Source organism: Lissotriton helveticus, chromosome 9, assembly GCF_964261635.1.
Source record: "Lissotriton helveticus chromosome 9, aLisHel1.1, whole genome shotgun sequence".
Classification (NCBI taxonomy): Eukaryota; Metazoa; Chordata; class Amphibia; order Caudata; family Salamandridae; genus Lissotriton; species Lissotriton helveticus.
This window is the reverse complement of record NC_136070.1, coordinates 241,110,262-241,137,199: the sequence shown is the minus strand read 5'-3', so window position 1 is coordinate 241,137,199 and position 26,938 is coordinate 241,110,262. Positions and strand designations below refer to the sequence as shown.

Below are 26,938 nucleotides of genomic sequence, written 5' to 3'. Positions count from 1 at the left end.
ACCAGGATGTTGTGGTCGACCGTGTCGAAAGCGGCCGACAGGTCCAAGAGCACCAGGGCCTGGGGAGAGCGTCTATCTGTGCAGTCTCGAAGTGTGTCCAAGACTGCAGTGACCACTGCCTCCGTGAAGTGTGCAGGCCGGAATCCAGCCTGATGAGGGTCAAAGCAGGAGGACTCCTCCAAAAAATTAGAGAGAGTTTTCGCCACATGTGCCTCTAAGATTTTTGCCAGGTAAGGCAATAAGGAGATGGGCCTATAGTTTGCCTTACATCCAGGATCCGCCCCGGGTTTTTTTTAATAGAGGTATAACCGTGGCTTCTTTGAAGGCAGACGGGACTATGCCCGACAAGAGGGAGTCATTTAGAAGGGCAAGAACAGGGGTTGGGTAGGTGGCAAAACATTCTTTCAAAATACGAGGGGGACAGATATCCAGTGGGGAGCCAGATTTGACTCTCATCATTAGTTCCGAGAGCTGGCCATGAGTAATGGGTTGAAAATTGGTAAGGGTAGCAGAGCCAGTCTTTATTGCCATGCCGGTCGTGATTGGAGTCTTTGACTGGGGAATGCTGGTTTTTATGTCTGTGATTTTATCACTAAAGTAAGTATTGAGTGAGTCACACAGACACTGAGGAGGGATTACTTTAGGACGGACATTCTCCAAGTTAGTCAGTTCATTAAAGACATAGAAGATATCTTTAGATTTATTTGATGAATCTAGGATACGAGAAGAGAAATACTCCACCTTTGCTGCGGAGATGGCATTCATATATTCCTTCCTCGCCCTAGTATATTTGATTTTTCCCTCAATGTCATAATCACGGCACCACAGGCGCTCAAGATGTCGGCGAGCCAGTTTCCTATTTTTCAAGTCGACAGAAAACCATCTGTTGGCATCCGTGCGAGTCTGATTCTTTTGTAAGGGGCATGGAGATTGCTGGCCGCTTGTAGCCAGTCGGTTAGAGAGGAAACTGACAGGTTTATGTCATTGTCCAGGGAAGGAACATCATTAGCTAATGACTGTAGAAAAGCAGTCTTATCCATGGCATTCCAATTTCTGGCTACTCTGCCGGCAATTGGCACCGTGGTTCTGATGTGAGTAACACAAATCTTGAATTTAAGGATAAGATGGTCGGACCATAGGCAAGGCAAGGTTAGCGGGGAGGTCACGCAAGAGGTATTGGACCACACCTGGTCCAATATGTGTCCTTTATCGTGGGTGGGGGAGAGCACCAGTTGCTTGAAGTTGAGATTAGACAGAAGGTCAGTCAATTCCGCTGATTGAGAGCCCTCTGATGGATCTTTATACCAGTAGTTAAAATCACCTACTAACATGACCCTGGCGTGATCCAGAGCTAGGTTGGCAACTTGCTCACTAAAAGCCATGGGAAACAGTGGCATTGAGGTGGGCGGTCTATACAAAAGGACACATGCTATAGTCATGTGAGGAGTGGCAATTTTTAGTACAAGGTTATCTGTGTTGACTAGCGTCAGACAGGTAAGAGTGGTGGCATCCAGGCTAGAGTGGATAATCGCCGCGACTCCACCTCCTCCTTTCCCGCTAGCGCGGTCTGCCTGGATGATGTAATAGTCAGGTGGCAGAGCTGCTATAATATCGGGTGCTGAGGTAGGGGATAGCCAAGTTTCTGCCAGCAGGAGGATGTCAGGTTTCTCCGTGTCAAGTAGCAGGAAGATGTCCATCTGATGCTTGACAAGGGAACGGGTGTTGAGGTAAAGGATAGCAAGCGAATTGGGGGGGTGAATTGGACTGAGCCAAGCATGCTGCACGAGTGGAGAGGTGACAGCCTTGGCTCAGGATACCATACTTGCAGAGCTGATGGGAGTGTATCCTTTGATAGAAGTAAATGATCATTATTCTTATTGCACTCCAAAAGGTCGGCCCTGAAGTAGTGGATGGGTTGGGTATTATGAGGTGCCCCTAGTCCCGGTCGGTCGCGGACGGGCGCAGACGGGCTTTCCTTTGGCGCGCCCGCTGCGCTCGTCCGCTGCGCTTCCGAGGAAGACACATGATTTATAGAGGAATGGACTGACGGATTTCAGAGGTGTGGCCTCTGAAGTGGGCGTGGCCTGCGGGCTGAGCAAGGCGCTGGCAGCGTTCCACACCTAGTTACAGGGCAGCGCTGAGTCCGCTTTCCAAGCGAGAGGAATGAGGGTGAGTGAGTTTTAAAACAGCAGAAATAATGACAATAACAATTTTTAAAATCGGCTTCCTCCCGGCTTTCCGCCTCAGGAGTGTGTCACGACAAATGGGAGCGCTCGTAGTCCGTGTCCCCTTTATAGTGACGGTCGGTGGGCGTGGCCTCTGAAGGGGGCGTGGCCTGCGGGCTGAGCGAGGCGCTGGCAGCGTTCCACGCCTAGTTACAGGGCAGCGCTGAGTCCGCTTTCCAAGCGAGAGGAATGAGGGTGAGCGAGTTTTAAAACAGCAGAAATAATGACAATAACAATTTTTAAAATCGGCTTCCTCCCGGCTTTCCGCCTCAGGAGTGTGTCACGACAAATGGGAGCGCTCGTAGTCAGCGTCCCCTTTATAGTGACGGTCGGTGGGCATGGCCTCTGAAGGGGGCGTGGCCTGCGGGCTGAGCGAGGCGCTGGCAGCGTTCCACGCCTAGTTACAGGGCAGCGCTGAGTCCGCTTTCCAAGCGAGAGGAATGAGGGGCTTTAATGTCATTTAGCTCTGCCTCATCATAATTTCGACGCCATCTGCATTCTGGGGACCCAACGTGGCTTTGCAATTCTTTCAAGGATTGCGAATACCACAGGCCAAAGGGCTTCTTGTTTGGGCGACCGTGATGTGAGACCGGGGTTAGGTCTGCTCGCCAGTGCATCTGGAAGTAGATCTGGATGTGCTATCCATTCCTTCCACCTGGGCTTGTCCTGTTGGAGGGCCCTGGTGCTTTCCTTAAAGAGAGGCCTATCCTTTGCCAAAATATCAAAATGAATTAATCTGTGATCGGTCCATGTTTGATCGACTGGGGGCTTGACTTTAAGGGTTTCCAAATTGGAACAAATACAGTCCAGCGTACGGCCGGCATTGTGTGTGGCAGATAGGGAGCGTTGTTCTGGGCCAAGGCGCTTCATCCGCCTCTCTACCTACTGTCCCGCCCCCCTCCCCTACTTAATGGCGGCCGCTGCGTGGTCGCGCCAAAGGCCCAGAACCTGCTGGCCTTCAGGAGACTTCTCAAGACCTGGCTGTTCGAGCAGTAGCTGTACACCCCCTCCCCCCCCCCCCCCCTCAGCGCCTTGAGACCCTCACAGTTGATTAGCGCGCTCTACAAATGATGGATTGTCCATTATTTCCTTAAAACAGGTTGCCCCCGAGTCATTGTGCGAGTGAAGATGGATATTGACATCACCTAGCAGAGTGAAGTTAGAAAATCTGAGAGCCAGCGCGCTGACCACCTCTCCAATATTATCTAAAAAGTCCTTATGGGGTCTCAGTGGGCGGTAGAGTGGTGCTCCTGTAAACGAAAATGAGTCATGTAATTGGAGGCAGAAACTGATGCCCTCTCCGCATTCAAGTCAGTTAATTGAGCTATAGTGCACCTAAGAGTGCTACGATAAATTATTATTATCAAGACTTGTAAAGCGCGCTATCACCCTACGGGTACCCTGGCGCTGTGATACGTGTGTCCAGCTTAGCGCAGATGCCGGTAGAGCGCAGTTACCAGAAGAACAAGCATTTGCAATAAAATAGGTCTCGCATTTGCCAGAGTTTGAGCAATTGGCATTGTAAATGACTGCATTTTATTTCTAGGTTTTGAAATCTGCAAGCTGTGCGAAAATACACACTTTGTACTTATAGTTGTTGCTTACGAGAACCAAGACTGGCGGTAACTGCACCTCTTTTACTGCCAGTCTTGCTTCTCGTAAGCAAGGACTATCAGAACAAAGTTTGTGTTCACGCACCCCTTGTAGGTTTAAAAAAACACAAATTATATAACGAATGCAGGAAGAACATGGTCTGCGAGACGACTCTCGTAGTTAGTAGCTCACACTTTTGACATGTTATGTTATTTTAATTTAGAGTGTAACATTTGCAGTGAATGTATCTTGCCCCTAACATGCAAGCTTATATTGTCTGTATCAAAGCTTTAGGGTGGACTAACACGCACAACTGATGCAAAGTTTAGGACTTTAGGATTTTCATTTCCTGTGTGGACAGTACACTGCCTTGATGTGTATGGCCGCCATGCTTATTTGTTAAGTTGCACAGCATGAAGCTTTAATAATAACATGTCTGAACAGTGCAGTAAAGTCAAAGATTACACCTGTGACAATATTGGCCTTAAATACACCTGCTTTTGGATCAGACAAATTATTAAACAGGGCTGATGTACAAAAAAACAAGCATTGAAAATGCAATATGTTGCGCCTTTTATTAAGTTAAAGCCATTGGCTGTGCTATACAATACCACTAGCAAAGCAAATGGCCTTTAACTTAATGAAAGGCGAGACCTATTGCATTTTCAATGCCTTTTTTGTCGCGGGGGGGGGGGGGGGGAGGGGGGTAGTTTATGGACCGGCAGCTACACTGCGGTGGTGAGTGAGAATATCTGGGATTTATCATAATATTTTGCAGTCCCCTTCACTTCTGTCATTTTCGGTTATGTCACCGGCTGTTAGCATAAATGATGCCACTAATGTTACCACCTTTCTCGGAAAGAAATTCTAGCCATTAGTTTTTGATTCGCTAATCCGGTATGGCCAACTGCTGGTAGGCGAAAACAAAATTGTATACAATTCTCAGTATTCTTTTGTACCATAGAATTTATCCCTCTGTCTGCTTCAGTAATCATTTAAAAGTCATTTAGACAACCCTCAAATACTTTTTTCGCGATCTTTATGTTTGCTGCTTTAAAGTCTGTACTTCAAAACATTTTTAATACTAGCAGGGATATATAACTGCAGGCCAAACCAGTAAAAAGCAAGACGTGGAAGTTCTTGCTTTGAAAGGACTCTGTGGTAACTTTTTTTTTTTTTTTTTTTAATAGCACAGTGACCAGTTTAGCAATAAATGTACATGGAAATAGACTCGAAACGCTTCTCTTTTGTGAACCGCAAGCTTTGAGAGAATGAAGTATTTTCTTGTAATAAAAGCACAAAGGTAAATTAAACGAAAAAGTAACCTCGCCTCTGTGCTCCTCTTGCGAATGCCAAACAAAAGGCGATTTCAGTGAAAAAGCTCAAATTAGCAAGCTGTGCTTATTTTCCGAGCCAACCAGCTCTTGTGGCAGTGGTGATGAAAAGGCGCAATGCCCTGTTATGTTTCATTTCAGCGGGTCCATGGAGCTGTTCCTCCAAAAAAAAGTATCAATACCCCATAGTTCTCTGTCAAGACATCCAGCTTGCTAGCACAGATCCGGATACCCAAGTATTTAAGAGAGTCAGTCAACATAGCAAAGGCAGCGAGAACAGGGGAATATTAGTGGCCAGGGTGAGTGGGAAAATATAAGATTTAGCCCAAATAATTGTTATACCAGATACCACCCAAACAGTGAAAATTCTCATATATAACTGGGTCAAGAAGGTCTTCCTCATGGGGCGTAGCTTAACCAGCCACGATGGCGGCATTTCTCTGAGGCTCCTCTCACTCGCCCGACAAGCGCCATCCATCTGCTGAAGTGGGAGCTCTGTAACTGAGCAGGGGGCTCATGCAGAGTCCCTAAACTGATGAGGCACCGACTGGCACCGTAACGGTAGGAGAAGAGAGGCAGCCGAGGACACTCCAGCGGCCGCGAGGCCGGGGCGCCTGACCCAAAAGATGGCGACCTCCAAGCATCTACTGGAGGCGGCCAGACGACACTGGTGAGCTCCCGGATCCTAGCATCACGGCGGGCACGGCTCATCGCAATCGCTGGCGGAAGACTTGTGCACGTGGATGCTAACTACGGGTGGTTCAGGAAGGAGCAGCTGGGTGTTTGGGCGGGCAGAACAGCGGGACTAGGACGGAGCAATTGGGAGCGCCGGCCACCAGAGGCAAGATGCAGAAAGACGCAGAAAGGCACCTAAAATGACTTCCTGCTGGCATAAAAGGTTTATTATCTTCTTTATGAGGCCACCTGTTTGGACCCATAAACAAGATAAGAAACCTTTTACGCCAACAGTAAGTCGGGGAAGTCCGTCCGAATGGGACAGACAACAAAGAGAAAAGTGTACGTCAGAGGACGCTCTTTTCCAATGGCTGGCCACCGTTTGCCCTAAACCGTGACGCCAGCCAATTGAAAAGAGGGGCGGGGATTAAAGCCCGCTAGTGTAACCCACCTAAAAACATAAAATCTCGCAAGCTCGACTGCGCATGTGCGCGGTCAACGCCAGCTCAACCTAAAAACAGGGGGCAACGTTTTTTTATGAGTTCGCTACTGGTGTTTTCAAATGCTGGGAATGCCAAATATTGGTCCGGATAGTTTTTATTTTAACTCTAGCCTCTTTCTTCCACCACTCCACACTTTCTGTCTCTATCTCACTCTTGCAAATTCTTTTTCATCCATGATTTGTCTCTTCGTCAATGGTGTCCTACATTTCTCATACTCCTTTCATTCTTATTCTGGGTCAAAATCTGAATGTGAAAAATAAGTCCTGGGTCTCAAATGTAAGGGCCGTTATCTGGGGGTCCTGGCAAAAGTACCGTGAGCAGGGGGGGGTCTTAATTGTGATTTTAACATTTGTTTGCCATACTTATGCCTCTGCAATTATACCACATGCTGTATGAGACCGGTCCTACGATGTATGATGATATGAGCAATATTAATAAAAAAGAGTTAAAAAAATATATAAAATGAAGGGCTGTTGCCCACCCACCTGGAGCCACAGTACAAATTAAACACAGTCAGTGCCCCCACACTCAGCCTTGTTGCTTCAAGTGGCACAACTAATCACTGTGAGAATGGCATCAGATGATGAGTACATTTAAAATCATTGTCAACCTAGAGTTAACATGTCCTCCTAATTTAATATAATAACAAAACACTTCCTGTGGGATTTAAAATGCTCGTTCAAACATGTACACTTTTTGGGCTAGATCAAAACATACTATTTGACATTGCATGCGTACAGAATTAGAACAGATGAGCGATAAATATTGGACTTTTATAATACATAATATTATTCTCTTCATACGTGGAGAAGCAGACATGCATTTCAGGCTGTAAATGTGTTACACTAAACATTGCCTGGCCGGTCACAGATTGCACGCACACCACAGCTGTCTGAAGCCTATTAGGGTCTATAAAATTACATGTAATAGCCACAGTGATGTTAGCAGGGAGGCAGAGCTGATAAGGACCATGACTCGCATAGTACTTACATGAACAACCCATATTCACAGCGATACATGTTTTTTTAGCACGCTTTGCATTTACTCAGCAAATCATATCTCCCTTCAAAGTTGTCTTTTCAAAGAAAACGGCAATAATAGCGGTAAAAAACACACCACATCGGTCCAAAATGAATGGAACTCCCGATAAAAGCACGGGTGACACATCGTTAGTCCTTGTTTTAATTTTTTTCGGCTTTTGTGAATTTGCAGGGGTTGCCTTTTTACAGCAGGTATATATATCTGACAGATTGTGATCTTATCCGCCCACCCTCTTTGACCTGGTAATACCAACAAAAAGTGCACAGTGCATAAGCGAAATCAGGTCATATAAAAAATAATTAGTAGTAAAAGTTAGATAATATTGCAGTGAGGCAAAAGGCATCTGTGGTTGGTCGATCTCCTCTTTTTCCAGATAAAGCATGTTAGCCCTAGAGTAAAATGCCTCTTTAATGATCGTTTTAGCATTTAGTGGGATACTTTCCCGGTTGTCATAATAGTGCCCCAGTCCTATCATGATATTTGTCCCTGATAAAGCTGAGCCATGGTATTTTTAGAGCATTTGAGACCAAGTCCTGGGCACACGTTCAGAGTAATACTTAAGAGTGCCAATACACAGCTATGGTACTTTATGTGAAAGAATTGTAGGGGTCAACACCAGTAGATTCTTTATGTAGAATTATTTTATATATTTCTTCTAATATGTCGAATAAGAGAACAAGCCGACACGTGTTTCGCCACCTGCGTATTAACCTGCGACTCTTCAGGGCTGGGAAAGACATAAGAAGTGTAATATAGTACGAGATAACAGACACACGGTCATTAGGACATTCAGATTGACATATGTGAGGTGACATAATAGGAAGCACCTCTCTAAGTGTGGAAACCCTATAAGAATCGTGAAAAAGGGGCATAAATCAGTGACTTCACAGCACACAGGAGATACACTTTCGTGGGAGAGTGTGCTAAAACATCAATGAAAGAAAACAACATAGGATGAGCATAGACTTATTTCATTGCATACCTAAATACATTATGGCATCAGTGTAGTAATGTGTAGGCGAGTGATAATATAGTGACTTAAAGGATTATAACATTGTCAAGGCATTCGTACTTGTCCATAGGTCAGAAGTAATTCAGTAGAAACAAAAGAGTGGGGGGGGGGGGAACATTACCAAAGTTCAAGGAGTATGGTGATAGCAAAATATCAAGAGGAAAAGAAGGGAAAGTACATAAAAACAGAAAAGCACGCATAGGTGATAAAGAGATCGCAAGTGCTAAGGGAGTAAACTGGCACATGCGGGGTATCGCAAACGACTAGGAATCGGAATGCGATATTCATAAAGTACCTGAATGGTGAAAATGGTAACGTGATATCTGGGGAAAAGGAATTAAGCGGAGAGCCAAATAAGTGAGTCCAGAACGGAAGTTAACACGTATGATCTAGTAGAGATGGAAGTAAATGTACAGCGCACACAGCGTGAACTCACCGCTGGATCGGTGATAATTCCAACCCGGTCGAAAACGGGTTTCTCGTGATCAGAAATGGTAAAAGGAGCGTCAAAGTGATTTGTTGGGGGAAGACGGGTAGGTCCCTTCCCCCGTATGTTCAGGATCCAAGGGCAGTAAGCGGGCGGGTGCGTCTGTCTTATTAGGCGTCCTGTCGGGAAAAGTGTGTTAAAGTTAAAGAAAGTACTCACTCCAAGTCAGGGACTGGTGTATAGTGAGGAGCGTTAGTGATGTGCTGACATGTGATAACAGGAGAGGGGTTCCAGGATCCGTCTCGCTTTCCGGTTGCAGGACGAGTGGAAGGCACGGAAACGCCGGATTTTGATGTCGAGAAGACTCATGCGGGACCGCACTGCAAATCAAAATAATTCTACCCCAAATTCCACGGGGAGGACTAAGACACGTGACCTAAATAATTGAGAGGATTCCAATAATTTAAGGAAAACACGAATTTTAGCATCAAATCATCAGTGCTTCCCTCCAAGGGGAGATTTCATTTACACCCGAGACGGACTTTGAAAAAGGAAATTCCAAAAGTTATGCCCTGGGTTTCAATATAAACCAGATTTGCTGGCAACTAAAAAAGAAACCATAAGAAAGAAGTTTCTCTCTAAATATAAGGTGACTGTGCAAATCACTTTATTCAATATAGAGAGTATTATCTGTTGTCTTGATAAAGATGGAAGTATAATTTTTGACCATCGAAACGCGTCGATGCCTTTATTCCTATACACAATCCATCAACACAAGGCACGGTGTAGAGTATCAAGTGTACAATTACAGAACTCCGTGCCACGGATACTGTCACATGATGATGTGTAACATCTAAAGACACATTGCATTTGTCTATTTTTCCCATACTCTCTGTTTTATTATGTGTTTTTGATTGATTTGTTTTTACTTGTGTAAGAAAACTCTTTTTTTAATCTGTATGTGCTGTATAGGGATTGTGTTTCCTTCTGGAACCCGAAACCCTTTTTTAAGATGAATACATGTATAAAATAATGTTTTAAAGTATAGATGTTTGTGTTATTCCTTGTTTTATATGGTTCAATCACTTTGAAGGAGGATAAGTGAGTCAAGTGAGGGGTATGTTTGGTCTGCATGTGAGCTTGATTGTGGACTAAGAGAGGAACAAGTTACCCAAAGGGAAACTAGTTTCTGGTCACTGTATAGTGCCCTATCCCTTTAGTTGCAAGGGGCCCCTCTTCTTTCTACCGGTAAAAGAGCGAGGACAGAGAAGAATTTCATGTAGAAAAAGGCAAAAGGAGTCAGGAAAATAGATTTACATTGGGTCATTGTAGCTTTCGATTTTTATGTTGCAGAGCTACATTACTAAAAGGACAAAATACTATGCAAACTAGCCAACAACAGTATTAAATATGAAATAGAGAGGTTCAGTATCGCAGGATGACAGTCTATGTTAAGCACGGGAAAACGTAACATGAAAAAGGAACAAACAACGGCAATTATTGTGCATCTAAAGGTTCTTTGTGGGATAACCGGTGGTTTCAACACATTGTAGTTCGTAAATCCTTGCGGTTCATAGTTCATTATAGGCCGAGGATTAAGCAGTATAATGAAGTTCGGTGATAAATATCCATTTAAGGGTTCATAGTGGGACATCAAGTGGTTAGTACACATTGTAGTTCTTAGATCCTTGTGGTTCATAGTCCATCATAGACCATGGGTTTGGCAGAATGAGGATCAGTGTAGGACACATTGTAGTTCATAGATTCTTGTGGTTCATAGGTTGTCATAGACCAAGGGTTTGGCCGATCATTGTGATTCGGTGTGGGACATTATATAATTCGGCTCATAGTTCAAAATGGACATTGTAGTTCATAGATTCTTGTGGTTCATAGAACATCATAGACCATGGGTTAGGCAGATCATGTGATTCGGTGTAGTACATCAGGTAGTAGGGCAGAAATTTGACACAACCTGGAAAGTTGGAAAGCGCAGTGTGTCATCAGGTTCATCATTCTTTATGGAGGGAAGACAGATGGTTCTTAGAGCAGTGGAAAGTGCAGTGTATGGCATCAGGTGCCTAGGAAATATTGCAGCTCATGGTCAGTGTTTTGGCCGTGTTTCACAGTGTGGAGATGCATGATCCAGGTTGCCTCCAGGCGTCTCAATCTGAGTTTGCGGTTTCCACCTCTTATGCTTGGTTGGGTCACATCAATACCGAAGTATGTGAACCTTTTGTGTGGACCCTGCGAGGGACAGGATGCTACATGCAGAGACATGGCAATCTAGCATCTTGGTGATGGATCGCACTCTGGCATGCTCACGGATTTGTTCCTTCAGGGGCCTGATGGTGCTCCAGACGTATTGGCTCTTGCAGGTGCATTCCAGAATGTACACAACATACTTAGTGTTGCAGTTAATGTTGCAATTGATTTGATAGTTACGTTTGTTGAAACCAGTGAAAATGTTGACACTATTACGAGCCCATCTCCAGTCACCACAGCAGCCGCATTTGAAGAAACCTTTCATGTGTGGGGTGAACCAGGAGGAAGTTATTGTAGTGCGTGGAACCGTGGGGCTAAGTCTGTTCCTCAGTATTCTACCACGTCTATAGGTGATCTAGGGTCTAGTGGTGATTACCTCCATTAGTGTTTTATCAGCAAGAAGAATGTTCCAGTGTTTGTTGAGGCTCTTCCTGTTCACCAAGCTCCTGTCATTATAGTCTGTGATTAGTCTAACTGGTTGGGTTTGTGATTTGCTACAGTTCTTCTCAAGAAGTGTGGTGTCTCTCTTTGTTTTCTCAATTATTAGTACGGTTTTGTGTAAGGTGTGTTGCTTGTATCCCCTTTTTGAGAACCTATACCCTCCCTAAAATACAAACAGGCTACATTTCCACTGGGTAGACCCATCGTATCTGGTATAGGAGGGCCTACAGGGAGACTCGCACAGTACGTCAACCTGTTCTCAATCCCAATGGTCAAGAACCTTCCATCCTTCATTCAGGATACTAAATACATTTTGGGTGTCCTTGCTGATGTTCAATGGCAACCAGCCATGATCATGGCCACCTTGGATGTGGTATCTCTGTACACCTCCATTAAACCTGAGTTAGGTCTGAAGGCAGTGACACAATTCCTACGAAATAGACCTGCTACTCTCTGGCAACACACAAATATGCTCATATCCATGATGGATATCATACTCAACAACAATTTTTTATGTACAACAGACAATGGTACAAGAAAATCAAGGGTGTAGCCATGGGCTCTAAATTCTCACCCTCCTTTGCCAACCTATACATGGGCTCGTCAGAATGGATTTGGGGCAGAAAAGGTGCCCCTTGGACAGATTGCATCATATACTGGGGGCGCTACATCGACGATTGTCTTCTATGCTAGTCAGGCACACAAGAAAAATTTGAGGCCTTTTGCGACCACCTCAATTCCAATGAACATGTTGCACAGCCGACTTTACCGCAAGTAAACCTCATGCAATGCCATCCTACATGCGGAGAGTTCCCACCCAGTACATCAGATTCAGGCCATTCCTTATGGCAAATTTGTCAGAGCCAGGAGAAACTGCAGCGAGGACACAGAATTTGAGAACTGCATTACTGACATGAGAAATAGGTCCTCGAAAAGGGGATACAAGCAACACACCTTACACAAAGCCGTACTAATAATTGAGAAAACAAAGAGAGACACCACACTTCTTGAGAAGAACTGTAGCAAATCACAAACCCAACCGGTTAGACTAATCACAGACTATAATGACATGAGCTTGGTGAACAGGAAGAGCCTCAACAAACACTGGAACATTCTACTTGCTGATAAAACACTAATGGAGGTAATCACCACTAGACCCTAGATCACCTATAGACGAGGTAGAACACTGAGGAACAGACTTATCCCCACAGTTTCAGGCACTACAATAACTTCCTCTTGGCTCCCTCCACACATGAAAGGTTTTTTCAAATGCGGCTGCTGTGGTGTCTGCAGATGGGCTTGTAATGGTGTCAACATTTTCAGTGGGTTCAACAAACGTAACTATCAAATTAATTGCAACATTAACTGCAACACTAAGTATGTTGTGTACATTCTGGAATGCACCTGCAAGAGCCAATACGTTGGGAGCACCAACAGGCCCCTGAAACAACGAATCAGTGAGAATGCCAGAGCGATCCTATCAGAAGGGACCTGTTAGGGATGATACGAACGAAGAACCCTTATTTACGAGTGTAGAGGGGATCACCTGGGACAGAGAACCAGCAATCAGAAACTCGGGTAACTCTTGGTCCGGGTCTCTGTTACAGGACGTCGGAGGAGGACCTTACTGGGACAACCAATCGGCTCGAGCGCTGCAGGAGGAAAAGGCAGGACTGGACGCAGAACGGCGTGACGTCGAGTCCGGAAGAAGACGGGAGGAGGAAATGCAAGGACGCCAGCAGACGGAACCGGAGTAGAAACCAGCACGAGATGAGGAGCCGAGGAACCTCACGGAGGACAGCGGGGAAGCCGAAGAGTGGTCCGAGGAGTGGCGGATACCATCCTCCCCCCAGGAGGGCACAACCGCAGCCGTAACTCAGGAGAGTTACGGCTCGGACGGTGAGTGACATTGTACACGGGGCACAGACTAATTAGTACGGGGAGGCGGGAGGGGGAGCGGGGAAGGAAGGGAGGGAATTTGGGGCACTGTACATAGGGCCACTAAGCACTGTTTCCCTTCGTGTGTTTTCTTCATGCAACCGCTCGTTCCCTACGTGGATTTCCTGTCTAAACCCCAACCCCAAACCTCACATTAGTTAGTTAGGTAGGAATATGGTCCTCAGAGCAATATTTACAGTATCCACCCTGATCGTTAAAGGGCAACAAGGATACTAAAATTGCTGGCATCCAGTGCGACCACTGTTCAACTACACCGGGTGTGGTGGCGGTCTCCCCTTCATTTCTAAAGAAACCTTCTTATAGTCCAAACACTTACCGTCCTCTTTGTTCTTTTCCTCGAGCATCCTGGGGGTCGACGGACGCACCAGCTCCGAGGAAGACGCCAAGAGGACTCTACACTCCACCACCATCTCCATATTAAAAAAACACCTAATACTGCTGTTCTTGCAATAAACCCCACAATTGACAAACTACTAAAGACTCCTAGCTTCTATTTCCGCCCATCCCTCCCACAGATCCATCACCAAGGTGCTAGATATCCCATGGCTCTGCACCTAGCATCCTGTCCCTCGCAGGGTCCACACAAAAGGTTCATAGTCTTTGTAATCGATGTGACCCAACCAAGCGAGGTGGAAACCGCGAACTCCGATTGAGACGCCTGGAGGCAACCTGGATCATGCATCTCCACACAGTGAAACACTGCCAAAACACTGACCATGAGCTACAATATTTCCTAGGCACCTGATGCCATACACTGCACTTTCCACTGCTCTATGAACTATCTGTCTTCCCTCCACAAAGAACAATAAACCTGATGACAGACACTGCGCTTCCAACATTCCAGGTGGTGTCAAATTTCTGTCCGTACTACCTGATGTCCTTCACCGAATCACATGATCTGCCTAACCCATGGTCTATGACAAACTATGAACCACAAGAATCTATGAACTACAATGTCCATTTTAAACTATGAGCCGAACTACCTGATGTTCCACACCGAATCACAATGATCTGTCAAACCCTTGGTCTATGACAAACTATGAACCACAAGAATCTATGAACTACAATGTGTCCTACACCAGTGGTTCCAAAACTTTTTACTCCTGAGGACCCCCATTGAGTCACCACTGGAAGCCGGGGACCCCCAAGCAATTTGTAAGATTTAAATTTCAAACATTAAAACAGTAATTAAAAAAACAATTAACACATGTGTGCACACAAAACAAATACTCTAAGGATTTTAGGGCCATATTTACAAGCTCCTGTTACCATGGGAACATCACTTTTTGAGACGTTCCCGTGGCGATAGGGGTTTCGCCTTACTTAACGTGGCTTAACGGTGCCTTGTAAATAAGACCCCCTTTCACCCAATGCTTAGCGTGAAAGGGGTGGGCAGTGGGTGTTTTCCCTGCAACACCCATTGATTTTGACGCTACCCCCTATTTACAAGGGCAGATTAAGTGGAAACAGCGCCAAAATTAAGGCCAGGGAAAACCTGGTCTTAACTTGGCAAAACAAGGTGAAATGTTTAATTTCTCCTCATTTTTGCAAAACGCCTTGGATTATTTATGTTCAGGAAAGCGACCCTTCCTGCACATCAACAATCTTTAAAAGAAAATGAAATGTTGTAACTTCCATGTGTGCTGCATTAAGCAGCACACACAGAAGTGCCAAAACGACATTTCAAGATGTTTATGTGCTGGAAGGGGGACCTTCCTGTACATAAACAATATTCCCCTGTTAAGTGTAGCGCCAGCGCAGGGGAAAAGCAGGACTGCACCATATTCTTGTACATATGTGTTTCTGAAGTGGCGGAGTGTGTTGTTAAGCCAAGGAGGTTAACGACACTCTCCGCCACTTGTGTTGTATTTTATACTGAAAGAATTTGCAAGAAAATGAAAAAGGTTAATGGAAAAGTTGGTGCTGCATCTCCATGACTAACTTTTCAATGGTTGGTTTTATTTCACAGTACGAGGCTCCTGCTCCTGCCACGGCCAGACTGGAAACCCAAAGCAGCCCTGGCAAATGATTTCAGACCAGTCCCCATATGGTGCACACCATTGCAGTGAGTGAGCCGGACCACTACAAAGGGGACTTTGGGAGGCCCTCCCCCTAAGAAATTTAGGAAACAATGCTGCAATCTACAACACATTTATCATTATATACTGAATTGCATTTGCTTTTAAAGAATAGTAAATGAAGACCTGACTATGCACCAGAATACGAAAATCTTTCTGGGGGTTCTTCAATGATTTCCCCACTATCACCCTCCAACAGTGCTTCTCATCTCTCCATAGCCCCTATGTCACATGTATTTCATTTTTTATAGCATCTCTCATACCATTGTAGGATGTCAGAGCAATTTAAATCACACACATATAGAGACAGTGAATCATATGTGTAAATCAGTGTATAGACAATGTTACATAAGGCAAAGGGGACTACAAGGTGTAGAACTCACATGTCATTCATACTGGTAGGCATTTTTAAAGAGTGCTTGGTCTAGAAAAGCACAAACTCAGGATTCAGAACATAACACAGTGGTTAGCATTGACTTTAACAATAAAAATGTATTTCACCCAAATAAACCATTTTAGCAGCACCAGGTTAATGAAAGACTGGGAAAAAACATAAGTCACAAACTTGAACCTTGCAGTTTGCAAGCAGCTGTTTGAAGACAGTTTATAGGTCACTGTGCTAGATTACGATTGTCACTTATGAACTGCACTTTAACAAAAGAATCTCTCTGACAAAAGCATGAACCCACTGACCTATGCATATAAAATACTGTTTTTTATAATGCATGGTACACGTTCTTTGCAGTAGGCATATCAACCCTCTATGCTACATTAGATATGTCAAAGCTGCTACTAGACAAAACTCTCATCTCTCTCCAGCAGGGACATTAATGACTGGTGTTGTTATCTTGACACTTTTATTGTTCTTTGAAAACTGCTAATTAAACCAGATACTTTGCAGTGCTTTTAAAACTGCTGCCTGCGGACCCCCTGGGAATGTGTCAGGCACCCCTGGGGGTCCGCGGACCACAGTTTGGGAAACACTGTCCTACACCAATCCTCAATGTTCTGCCAAACCCATGGTCTATGATGGACTATGAACCACAAGGATCGAAGAACTATAATGTGTTCTAACCACATGATGTCCCACTATGAACCCTTAAATGTATATTTATCACCGAACTTCATTATACTGCTTAACCCTCGGCCTAGAATGAACTATGAACCACAAGGATTTACGAACTACAATGTGTTGAAACCACTGGTTATCCCACAATGAACCTTTAGATGGACAATAATTGCTGTTGTTTCTTTTGCATGCTACGTTTTCCCATGCTTAACATAGACTGTCATCCTGCAATACTGAACCTCTCTATTTCATATTTAATACTGTTGTTGGCTAGTTTGCATAGTATCTTGTCCTTTTAGCAATGTATTTCTGCAACATAAAAATCGTAAGCTACAATTACACAATGTATTACTAATTTCCTGACTCCTTTTGCCTTTTCCTGCATGAAATTCTTCTCTGTCCCCGCTCTATTACTCCACTCTTCTCTGTTCATTATTTTAAGGCTTGGTGCATGTGCATACTCACTTCTGGGTGCACAACATATCATTTGAGTTTGGCGCTCTAGTCTTTCCACTCCTTCAGGATTTCACTATATTTAGCACTTCCTGGGCCTTCCGCTCCTTCCACAACCGGAAAGCGAGACGGATCCTGGAACCTCTCTCCTGTCATCACATGTAAGCACGCCATTAACGCTCCTCACTATACACCAGTCCCTTACTTGGAGTCAGTCCTTTCTTTAACTTTAACACACTTTGCCCGACAGGACGCCTAATAAGACGGACGCACCCGCCCGCTTACTGTCCTTGGATCCTGAACATGCAGGCAAAAGGGACTTACCTGTCCTCCCCAACAAATCACTTTGGCGCTCCTTTTACCATTTCTGATCGTGAGAAACCCGTTTTGACCGGGTTGTAATTATCACCTGTCCAGCGGTGAGTTCACGCTGTGTGTGCTGTACATTTACTTACATCTCTACTAGATGATACGTGTTAACTTCTGTTCTGGATTCACTTTTTGGGCTTTCCGCTTAATTCCTTTTCCCCAGATATCTCACAAATTACCATTTTCTCCATTCAGGTACTTCATGATTATCGCATTCCAATTCCTTGCAGTTTGCGATACCCCGCATGTGCCAGTTCACTCCCTTAGCACTTGCGATCTCTTCATCACCTATGTGTGCTTTCCTGTTTTTAGGTCGAGGACTCGTCGCACTGCTGTAAGCAGTGTGGGCGGAGCTCCGAAGATTTCATGTTTTTAGTAAGGGGGCTTGAACCCGCCCCTCTTCTCCATTGGCTGGCTTCCTAAACGGAGGCCAGCCATTGGAGGAGAGGGGCATCACTCGGTTCAAGCCCCGTCTTTTTCGGATTGAGGGATGTGTTTTTTCGTTTCTTTCTATTTACTTTCTCTCCTCTTCTCATTGGCTGGAATGTTACCTTCCAGCAATGGGAAGAGTAGAGAACGTAAACACTCCCCTCAATCCGAAAAATGACCCTGCTTTCTCCGAGGCATTTCTGTCTAGCCTCGGAGAAACGTGGTTGTGTCACTTTTGCCTCATGTAATGTAACGTTTGCTTTTGTAATTTGTTCACTTGTACTGTTCTCATGTATCAGTTCTGTTCCTATTGTGAAGCGCTCTGACACCTTCAGGTAACATAACCCATCGCTCTAGTATAATCAGCGCACCCAAGATAACCGTATATCCGCTTCTCCCCTTCTTTTATGGGAAAACGTGTGTTTTTTTTATTACTGGCACTGAAAAAAACAACATGCCGTGGAGATGGCAACCCGATTTCCACCCCAGAAGAAGCAAGACACACGTGATGATTAACCCGTACGTGGGTGTGGACGGTTTTTAAATTACAATCCGCACTCACGGACTGAAAGATGAAAAGGGTTTCCGCTCACTAAAGGGACGAGGCGCAATGCATCGCCTTCACAATCCCCCGGAGGATTAATAGATGAAAAGCATGCTATCTTTTAATGTCCCTACATCCGAGCAGAGTGAAAGTTATACTATTTTCAATGTAAATGACGATTGTTTTGGGCTACGTGCAGCACAATGCAGGGCACCTGGTTTTAAACTCCTCCGCACTAGTAATTACACTTTCCAGAGAGCGGGTGGTGGGGGGGCAGGGCAGCGGGGAGTACACGCCACGGGGAAGGTTAACTGAGTCGGTGGCATAGCAAGCGCTAAACAGGGCCGAGGCCGAAGCAAAAGGGGAAGTTGGCCAGGCACTCCTTGGAAAACAAGATGACCATCGACGCACAAGGGGGCTGCGGAGGATGGTGGGAGCTGCTGGCGTCCTGGGTTAGCTTGCGCGGGGCGGGAAACTAGGGGTCTAAGAGCGGGCGGGTCTGCACATGGTGCTCCACCCCCGGGTTCGCCAGGATGCCATGGGGGGGGGGCGGGGAGGTCTCGCAATGGAAGGTGACAAAAGCTTATTAATGAGTGGCAGGAGAAGGCGACGTAGGGTTGCCATGGTGCTCACTCGGGGTAACGTGAACAGCGGCAGGGCGATGAGGGCAAATACAGGGAGGCAGGGTGTGAAATTTGGGGATGGGGGACTCACGAGAAGGCTTGTCGTGAGGAAGTTGCATTGTGGTCAATGAGGGGGGAGCACGGGCGGCCGGTGGACTTTCTGGTGGTTGGGAGTGGGGAGGCTGGTGACACCTGGGTGTAAGGTCCTGGGTGTAAGGTGCTGGATGCAAGTGGGCTGCCGTTGTGCAGCATGTTGGAGGCGAGGATTTTGCGGTGTGCTGGCTCCTAGTCGTCCGACTGACGCTTCGCCAAACTGAGACGGGGGAGGGGGTGACGTGGGGGCAGTGCGGGGGCGGTCGAGCTCGGTTTCCTGCTGGATAAGCGAAAGAAACATGGCCCCAGGGCTGCAAGAATGGTTTTATCACCCCCATCGGCCCCCCTTTCTTGTCTGTCTCCCTTTCACCCCATGCTGCCACACCATTAGATAAGAAGCAAAGGACAACTGACCATAAGTGGGAGGTGGCGGGGGGTGTGAGTGATTCAGGAGAAAGGCTGGCTGCGGGGTGCGACTCAAGGACAATAAGGGGGTGGAGGGGACGCGAGCCAGGTGGTGAAGTTGCATTTAAGTTGGGCATGCTGGACACTGAGGGAGGCAGGTTTGCAGGAGAGGTGTGGCGGGGTGCCCTTCGGTTTGCCGGGGGGCGTGCGAGGGTTGGGGGCTCTATTTCGGAGTGAGGTCTGGTGAGGGGACAAAAGGTGGTGTGGTGCGGGGCGGTAGTCTATGCAAAGGGGACAGAATTACGAAGAGATATTGCAGGCTTGACAACAACATATCGGATGGATGGCACACGTGGCTGGACCGGCACCAAAGGGAAAAATGCAGGAATTAGGCGTAGTTTGTGCGATACAGAACTAGTGGGCCACGAAGGGCTCCCAGCAGAGTGCAAGTGAGACAGTTCACCATGCCGAGACTGGAGGACAATAATAGAGCTACGGACGCAGAGGACGTCATTGGGCACTGTCTCGGGGAAATAGTACTGGGTTTGGGCTAGGGGGATGGCAGGGTGCAAAAAGCTTAAAAGGGGTGGGGGACAGAAAGGGTGCCAAAGGGAGTGGGGGGGATGGGTCACAAACCCAAAAAAGGGGCGGCCAGGGAAGACACGCCGTAGGGGCAGGGACAAGGAAAAGGGGGTCATCAGAAGTAAGGAATTTGTAAGAGGAGGAGAACAAGGAGGACGGCCGATGGTACGGGCTGGCGAATGGGGTTGGGGAGGGGAAGGGCGGGGGGGGTGAACATGGAGAAGGGACGGCAGGTAGTGGGACACTTCATCCACCCCCTCCCCCCCGGGAAGGCCAAGAGTACGGAGAGTGATGCGCAGGGAGACTGGGTGATAGTTTATTTATTTATGCGATTTTATATAGCGCGGACTTACCCGAAGGGGTCAGAGCGCTTCACAATAGGAACGTTAATGATACATGAGGAGAAAAATTACAAGTGAACAAATTACAAAAGCAAACGTCAAGTTACATAAATGAAAAGTGACAATAGTGAGCAACAAAAATACATGAGGTAGCAATCGGTACATTACAGGATGAAAAAGCGATGTGTGCAGGTTACAAAAGCGTACAAAGTACAAGGAGAGGTATAATACAGCAATAACTGGCAGACACTCCAGCACATGAACAAACGTTACGCAGGCAATGGCAGCACTTTTGCAAGTATCTAAAGCAAACAAAATGTGAGAGGTAGCAAACAGTGTGTTACAAAAGAAACATGACGTGTGTAAGTTACAAAAGGGTACCATACTTACGGGACATTCGCAGGAGTCCTGCTCACTGTGGGTACAAAGAAACAGAGGAAGAACAGGACCCGCGCAGGGTGGTAAATGCAGATAGAAGGTTAGAAGAGTCGGGGCCTAGCAAAGAATGAGTAGGGCTATGGCGGAAGGAAAAAGAAGTGGGTTCGTCCATTCCCGCAATATTAGCTGATGAGTAGCTGCACAAGGGGCCGCTGAGGATGGGGGTACTGCTGAGGTCCTTGGTTTGCTGGCATGCGACAGGGAGGGGGGTGTCAGACAGGGGATGGTGGGATTTGATTTTGCGGCGGTCTAGGTGCAGGGAGGGGTGGGATGCATGCGAAGAATACAAGGTTTTGTGGCTGGTATGGCGGTGCTGGCTGAGGGTAGGAGGTTGCGTGGCGCACTCTGGCACGGTGACATCGCGTATAGCCAATAAGGGAGCAGCTCCACTTCTGAGTTTGCCCTGATGCGTGAGGGGGGTTGCAGGGGCGGAGGCTGCTCCACCAGGCATGGCAGGGAGTGGGACCCTTCTTCCCGCCACGTGAAGTGAATAAGGAGGCAGGGGTCGACACAACGGGGGATACGAAGGTCTACTGACACCTTGGTGGCTAGGAGGCGCAATGGATGAATATGATAGCAGACCTCTGCATCGCGATAGCGTGAAGATCCCACTGCTTGTATCGGCAGGTAGTGCGTAATAAGGAAAAGTTAAGAGCGGTAGGATTGTTACAGGAAGTGTGTGGTGGGCTGCACTTATGACAATGGCACCTTAATGTGCACAAGGGGGCGGCGGGACACAGCTCGGCAGGAAAAGGGACGCAATAGCCGGTAGAGAGAGGGGAGGGAGGGGGGTTGCAGATTGTTGGGGGCTCAGCTGAGTGTTTGGATGTGGGGATGGGGCCGGCAGCACAGGGTGTGGCTTGGCAGGACAGTGGAGGTGTGTCTGCCACGGGTCGAATGGGTTGCGCTCGGGGCACCTGAAGGACCCGGCTACAGCATGCATGGTGGAGTGACATACAATTCACTTGGGGAAAGTAAGGACACGAAGTGGGTTGCGGTACTGCTGGCGAGGTTTTTTCAATTTGGGCTGCTTAAAAATGCAAAAGGTAACAATGGGTACATTACAGGAGGAAAAGTGATGTGTGGAGGTTGCAAAAGCTTACAAAGTACAAGTAGTGGTACAATACTGCAATAAAGCACAGACATGCCAGCACAAGAACAACAGTTACATAGGAGGAGGGCGCTTATGTATCATTAGGTCGGTGAAAGGGGACGAAAAAGATCGGGGCTCAACAGAAAAGGGCAGCGAGCTGTGCCAAGCATGAGGCGCGCGGTGTCACTGGACTTATTTCAGATTGCAAATATGTGGTGGATCAGCAACTGCATGTATATTGGAGTAAGTGCATTTGGGAAGGCAGAATGCTTTCCTTTTTCTGGCATTATTGGATTTGGTTCAATAGCTGTGGCCACTGGTCAGCCTGGGATCTGTACTGCAGAATTTCTGATGAAAGATGGTGGCTACGAAAATATTTATTATCTTTTATTAGTAATGATATTACAGAGAGGATATTTGTATGGTCTGGCCACGCCCCATCCGGGGAGAGCGTGCTTAGAGGGGGTTGGAACCCGCCCCTCTTCTCCATTGGCTGGCTTCCTAAACGGAGGCCAGCCATTGGAGGAGAGGGGCGTCACTCGTTTCAAGCCCCATCTTTTTCGGTTTGAGGGGTGTGTTTTTTCGTTTCTTTCTATTTACTTTCTCTCCTGTTCCCATTGGCTGGAATTTTACCTTCCAGCCAATGGGAAGAGGAGAGAACGTAAACACGCCCCTCAATCCGAAAAATGACCCTGCTTTCTCCGAGGTATTTCTGCCTCGCTTCGGAGAAACGTGGTTGTGTCACTTTTGCCTCATGTAATGTAACGTTTGCTTTTGTAATTTGTTCACTTGTACTGTTTTCATGTATCAGTTCTGTTCCTATTGTGAAGCGCTCTGATACCTTCAGGTAAAGTCCGCGCTATATAAAAACACACATAAATAAAGACAGAAAATGCCACCTTCTGTTCAGACAGACGGGCCAAGCAGTACCATCGCAACATGGCCGCAATATCTGCCGTACGACTTATCACAAGCTGCAGTTGCTGGGATACGAAATGTTCTCGCCTTACGGCTGTATTGCCGTGTTGAAAGGAGTGTTGTGATTATTTCTCATGGGGGCGTGGCTAGCGCCCGAGGAAGATGGCGGCACTCCCGTGACTCGCCTGAGGTGACGGGGCTGTCGAAGGGATTCTCTGACACCACCCGAGTCCTGAAGACCGGCAAGCAACATAAATGAAGGTCGGAATATGAGCGCCTTCTGACAGACGTAAATTAATTTCTTTTGCGATAAACCTTGACCTAACACAGATTTTGCTTGCTGCTGAAGTAATGGCAACAGCTGCTTAATTGTTTTCCGCGCGTGCTGAAGGAGACGTTTTCATCATGTGAGGCATTCTCACTGGCAGCATAAATTCATGGTTGAAAGACGAATGCCCCAGTATGAAATGGAACTAAACAGATAAGTTTTGCAGTGTTTCCTCGCATCATTTTGACGTGCACTGCCCTCTCTCTGACCCCTATCAGTTCTGACTAAACAAACCGGGATCTGTTATTTCAAGGCTGTGCTGAGGAGATTGTTTTTCAACCTGCGCAGTGTCTCTTCAAGAGGGGCAATAATTCACTTGCTGAATATTAATGTTCAACACTATTAGTTGTGCAGAACAGTGAAATGAGGCCTTTTTGTGCTTGTCATCTGTATTAATGTACTTTAAATAAGCATTTCAGCAACCTCATTTCTTTATTTTTGGTCTGTGTAGGTGTACCCATATGCACTTTTAAGCTGATTTTTTTTTTCTTCTTCAGGGCCTGAAATGTTTTATGAATGTGCCACAGAGTTATTTATTTCACATGGCTCTCCTAGCTGAGACTTCCAGTTTAGCATATGTAATGGCTTGTTCTGTTCAGGTCACATTTTCGTGAAGGATTGTGCTGTTTTACATTTCACACACCTCCGTCTCATTAAGCATACAATTACCACTTTCAGTTTGTGTCTCATGCTTATTGGTTAAGTTATGTTATGATAACCTGTCACACGCCTAATGCTCATAATTTCCATTACAGTATAGCTTCTCTATTATTATTAGATGGAATTGCACATTTAAGCTTTGTCTTATAATTTTGTACAACCTCTTCTGTATAGGTTTTAATTCTTCCCATTGCATGGGTAGTTTAAAAAAATATCTTCATTACACATATCCTCACAGCGCAGATTTATTATCCATCCAAAGCCACGTGTGAACTTTTCTCTATTACATTTTCATAATGTTGTGCTAATTCTTTACAGTATCTTTTTTGTTATTATTGTTTCAATATTGCTATGCTTACAGTGATAGGTCAGTTTGCCCTAGTGTTGGGTTCACATTCTTTCTGCTTTTAATACGGCGTTTCTTCTCCTGCACATTACTGTTCTATGTCTTTGGATTGTTTTTCTCAAGTCTATGGGCAGGACATCTAGAACTTTACAGATATCTACACCTTCTCCTCGGAAATTTTTGATTCCTCTCAGCTCACGCTATAACTGTTTATCCATGGAGGATTCAGTTGCTTCATCGTCCAAAGGTGCATTACCTTCACAGATTGCCTCAGTCTCGACTGTTTCCAAAACTTCTACAAAAAGATTGAAAAAAGATCCTCCCTCTCCACCTAAACAGACTGCTTCTGTTACAATGGATCTAATACTGGAGGAGATTAGAGCTCTACGGCCGTTCATGGAAGAGACCAAATCCACACTTCAGATGCTCTCTGACAAATGGTCAGCAATGGATCAACGAGTCAACACGTTAGAGTGATTATTTCTCATATTTTGTGCCTTAGAATATTATTTCCATTGGGAAACTACTTTGTGTTTTACATTGGGAAACTATTGTCGTTGTTGTGTTTCTCATTGTTTTTTGTTTACCTTACCATCGAAATACCGGTCTTGTCGATAATATAGCGGGTACAACCTGGCCGCTATATTACAGGCAAGACCGCTGACCTACCGTGTGGTATGTATGTTATAACCATAACGTACATACCACACAGGTAACAACCATTACATTATGGCCGTAATGTTTGCTACGTTAGTCCTTCATCGATGTCTTTGGTCCGCGGCGACTGTGCGGCGGGGGCTGGGCCTTGGATGCCACGATGAGCAGCTGGACGTGGAAGCGCCGCTGGAGCTGCACCGGGAGGAGCAGGAGAGCACAGCAGCCGCCATCAACTGCAGACACCAAGAACAGGTAAGGGCAATACCACCCCATCACCGGCAGCTCCCTGAATCTGCAGGCCAGGCTATTTTTTAGTCAAACCGAAAAGAGTTGCTTTGCACAATCAGCAGTAAAGTGGATCCAGGAAATGAAAACTGGCCGCTGCGTGCTTGCCACCTCTTAACCCTCCCCCGCACTGTACCCGTACACACAGCTACCTATCTGTGTGTATCTGCAGAAGGTTGTCCACACCCTTCCTTGCCATGCTACCTCAGAAGTTGCATTTTCCTCTTGGGGTCAAACAAGTCTGCACTTTCTCTGTCTCTGTTTATTTTCTGCTTGAACTCCCTGGCAGTGATCTTTGCTGGCCGGAGTTTTCTTTCCATATTTACGAACCAGGTACTCTGCTGCTCGCCAGGCTGTCAAACACTTACACTGCCCTGGTGATGAGGTGGAAGTTGCGTGGCATAAAGGATCCGTGGAAGCAATCTCTTCCGCCATATAACTTGCCTTTTTATTGGGCAGCTACCACCCAGTCGCAATACGAGGGAGAAAGGAAGACTTAGGTGCCCTGGACCTGCCTATTGGCAATGTAAATGACAATGCCATTTATTTATGATTTAAAAAAAAAAAAATGTCATGAGCAATGCCAATAGCTCTACTTTTAATAATGCCGAGACCATTGCATTGTAAATGCTTGTTATATACTTTCCCTTCTTTTCCTCCTGAGATTTTGCTATCACCATACTCCTTGAACTTTGGAAATCCCCCTACCCCCCTTTTTGCTTCTACTGAATTACTTCTGACCTATGGACCAGTACGAATGCCTTGACAATGTTATAATCCTTTAAGTCACTATATTAACACTCACCTACACATTACTACACTGATGCCATAATGTATTTAGGTATGCAATGAAATACGTCTATGCTCATCCTATGTTGTTTTCTTTCATTGATGTTTTAGCACTCTCTCCCACGAAAAGTAGCTCTCCCGTGTGCTGTGAAGTCCCTGATTAATGCCCTTTTTCACGATTCTTATAGGGTTTCCACACTTAGAGAGGTGCTTCCTATTATGTCACCTCACATATGTCAATCTGAATGTCCTAATGACATTGTGTCCGTTATCTTGTACTATATTACACTTCTTATGCCTTTCCCAGCCCAGCAGAGTCACAGGTTAATACCCAGGTGACGAAACACGTGTCGGCTGGTTCTCTTATTCGACATATTCGAAGAAATATATAAAATAATTCTACATAAAGAACAGATTGGTGTCCACCCCTACAATTCTTTCACATAAAGTACCATAACTGTGTATTGGCACTCTTAAGTATTACTCTGAACGTGTGCCCAGGACTTGGTCTCAATTTTCAGTCTGGGTTCCCACACACGTATTTTCAGGGGTTGTTTGGGTTTTCCCCTGACCTGGCAACACCGTAACTATTCTTTATATCCCATACTCTGCTGCGAACCAGCTTGAGCGCCAATCTTCCTGCCTTATTCAAAACCCCACGCTGAACCAGTATTTTTAGGGCATTTACCAGGTTTAGCCAGTCTATGATTACTTCCCGTGAAAACATTAATTCTTCAGACTGCCAAATTTTTGCCCATAAAAACAAAGGGGCACTAGCTATACAATCCTCCACAAACTCTAGTCCCAATTACTTGTGACATAGTGAATGAATAGTGGGGGCACTATTCAGAGTTATCAATAACCTTTTGGTAAATTTGATATTCAATGTTTATAGCTGACGGCTTTTAGGATGTTGTCGCACCTCTGCCACATATGTTGCAATAGAAAGACATTTTGCTTTATATA

At 45.8% G+C, this 26,938-nt stretch overlaps 2 protein-coding genes across 2 annotated transcripts in view; one reads left to right on the top strand and one right to left on the bottom strand.

Annotated features, from left to right (window-relative positions):
- The window catches only part of KNL1 (kinetochore scaffold 1), a 579,877-nt gene that overhangs the window by 544,020 nt on the left and 8,919 nt on the right, over nucleotides 1-26,938 (bottom strand). The window lies entirely within an intron of this gene.
- LOC144781151 (uncharacterized) overlaps nucleotides 23,076-26,938 on the top strand; it is a 261,931-nt gene continuing 258,068 nt past the window's right edge. The window contains exon 1 of the mRNA XM_078659821.1: nucleotides 23,076-23,168. Within this exon, the coding sequence (XP_078515947.1) occupies nucleotides 23,163-23,168 (6 nt within the window). The 5' untranslated portion in view covers nucleotides 23,076-23,162. The remainder of the gene's footprint in view (nucleotides 23,169-26,938) is intronic.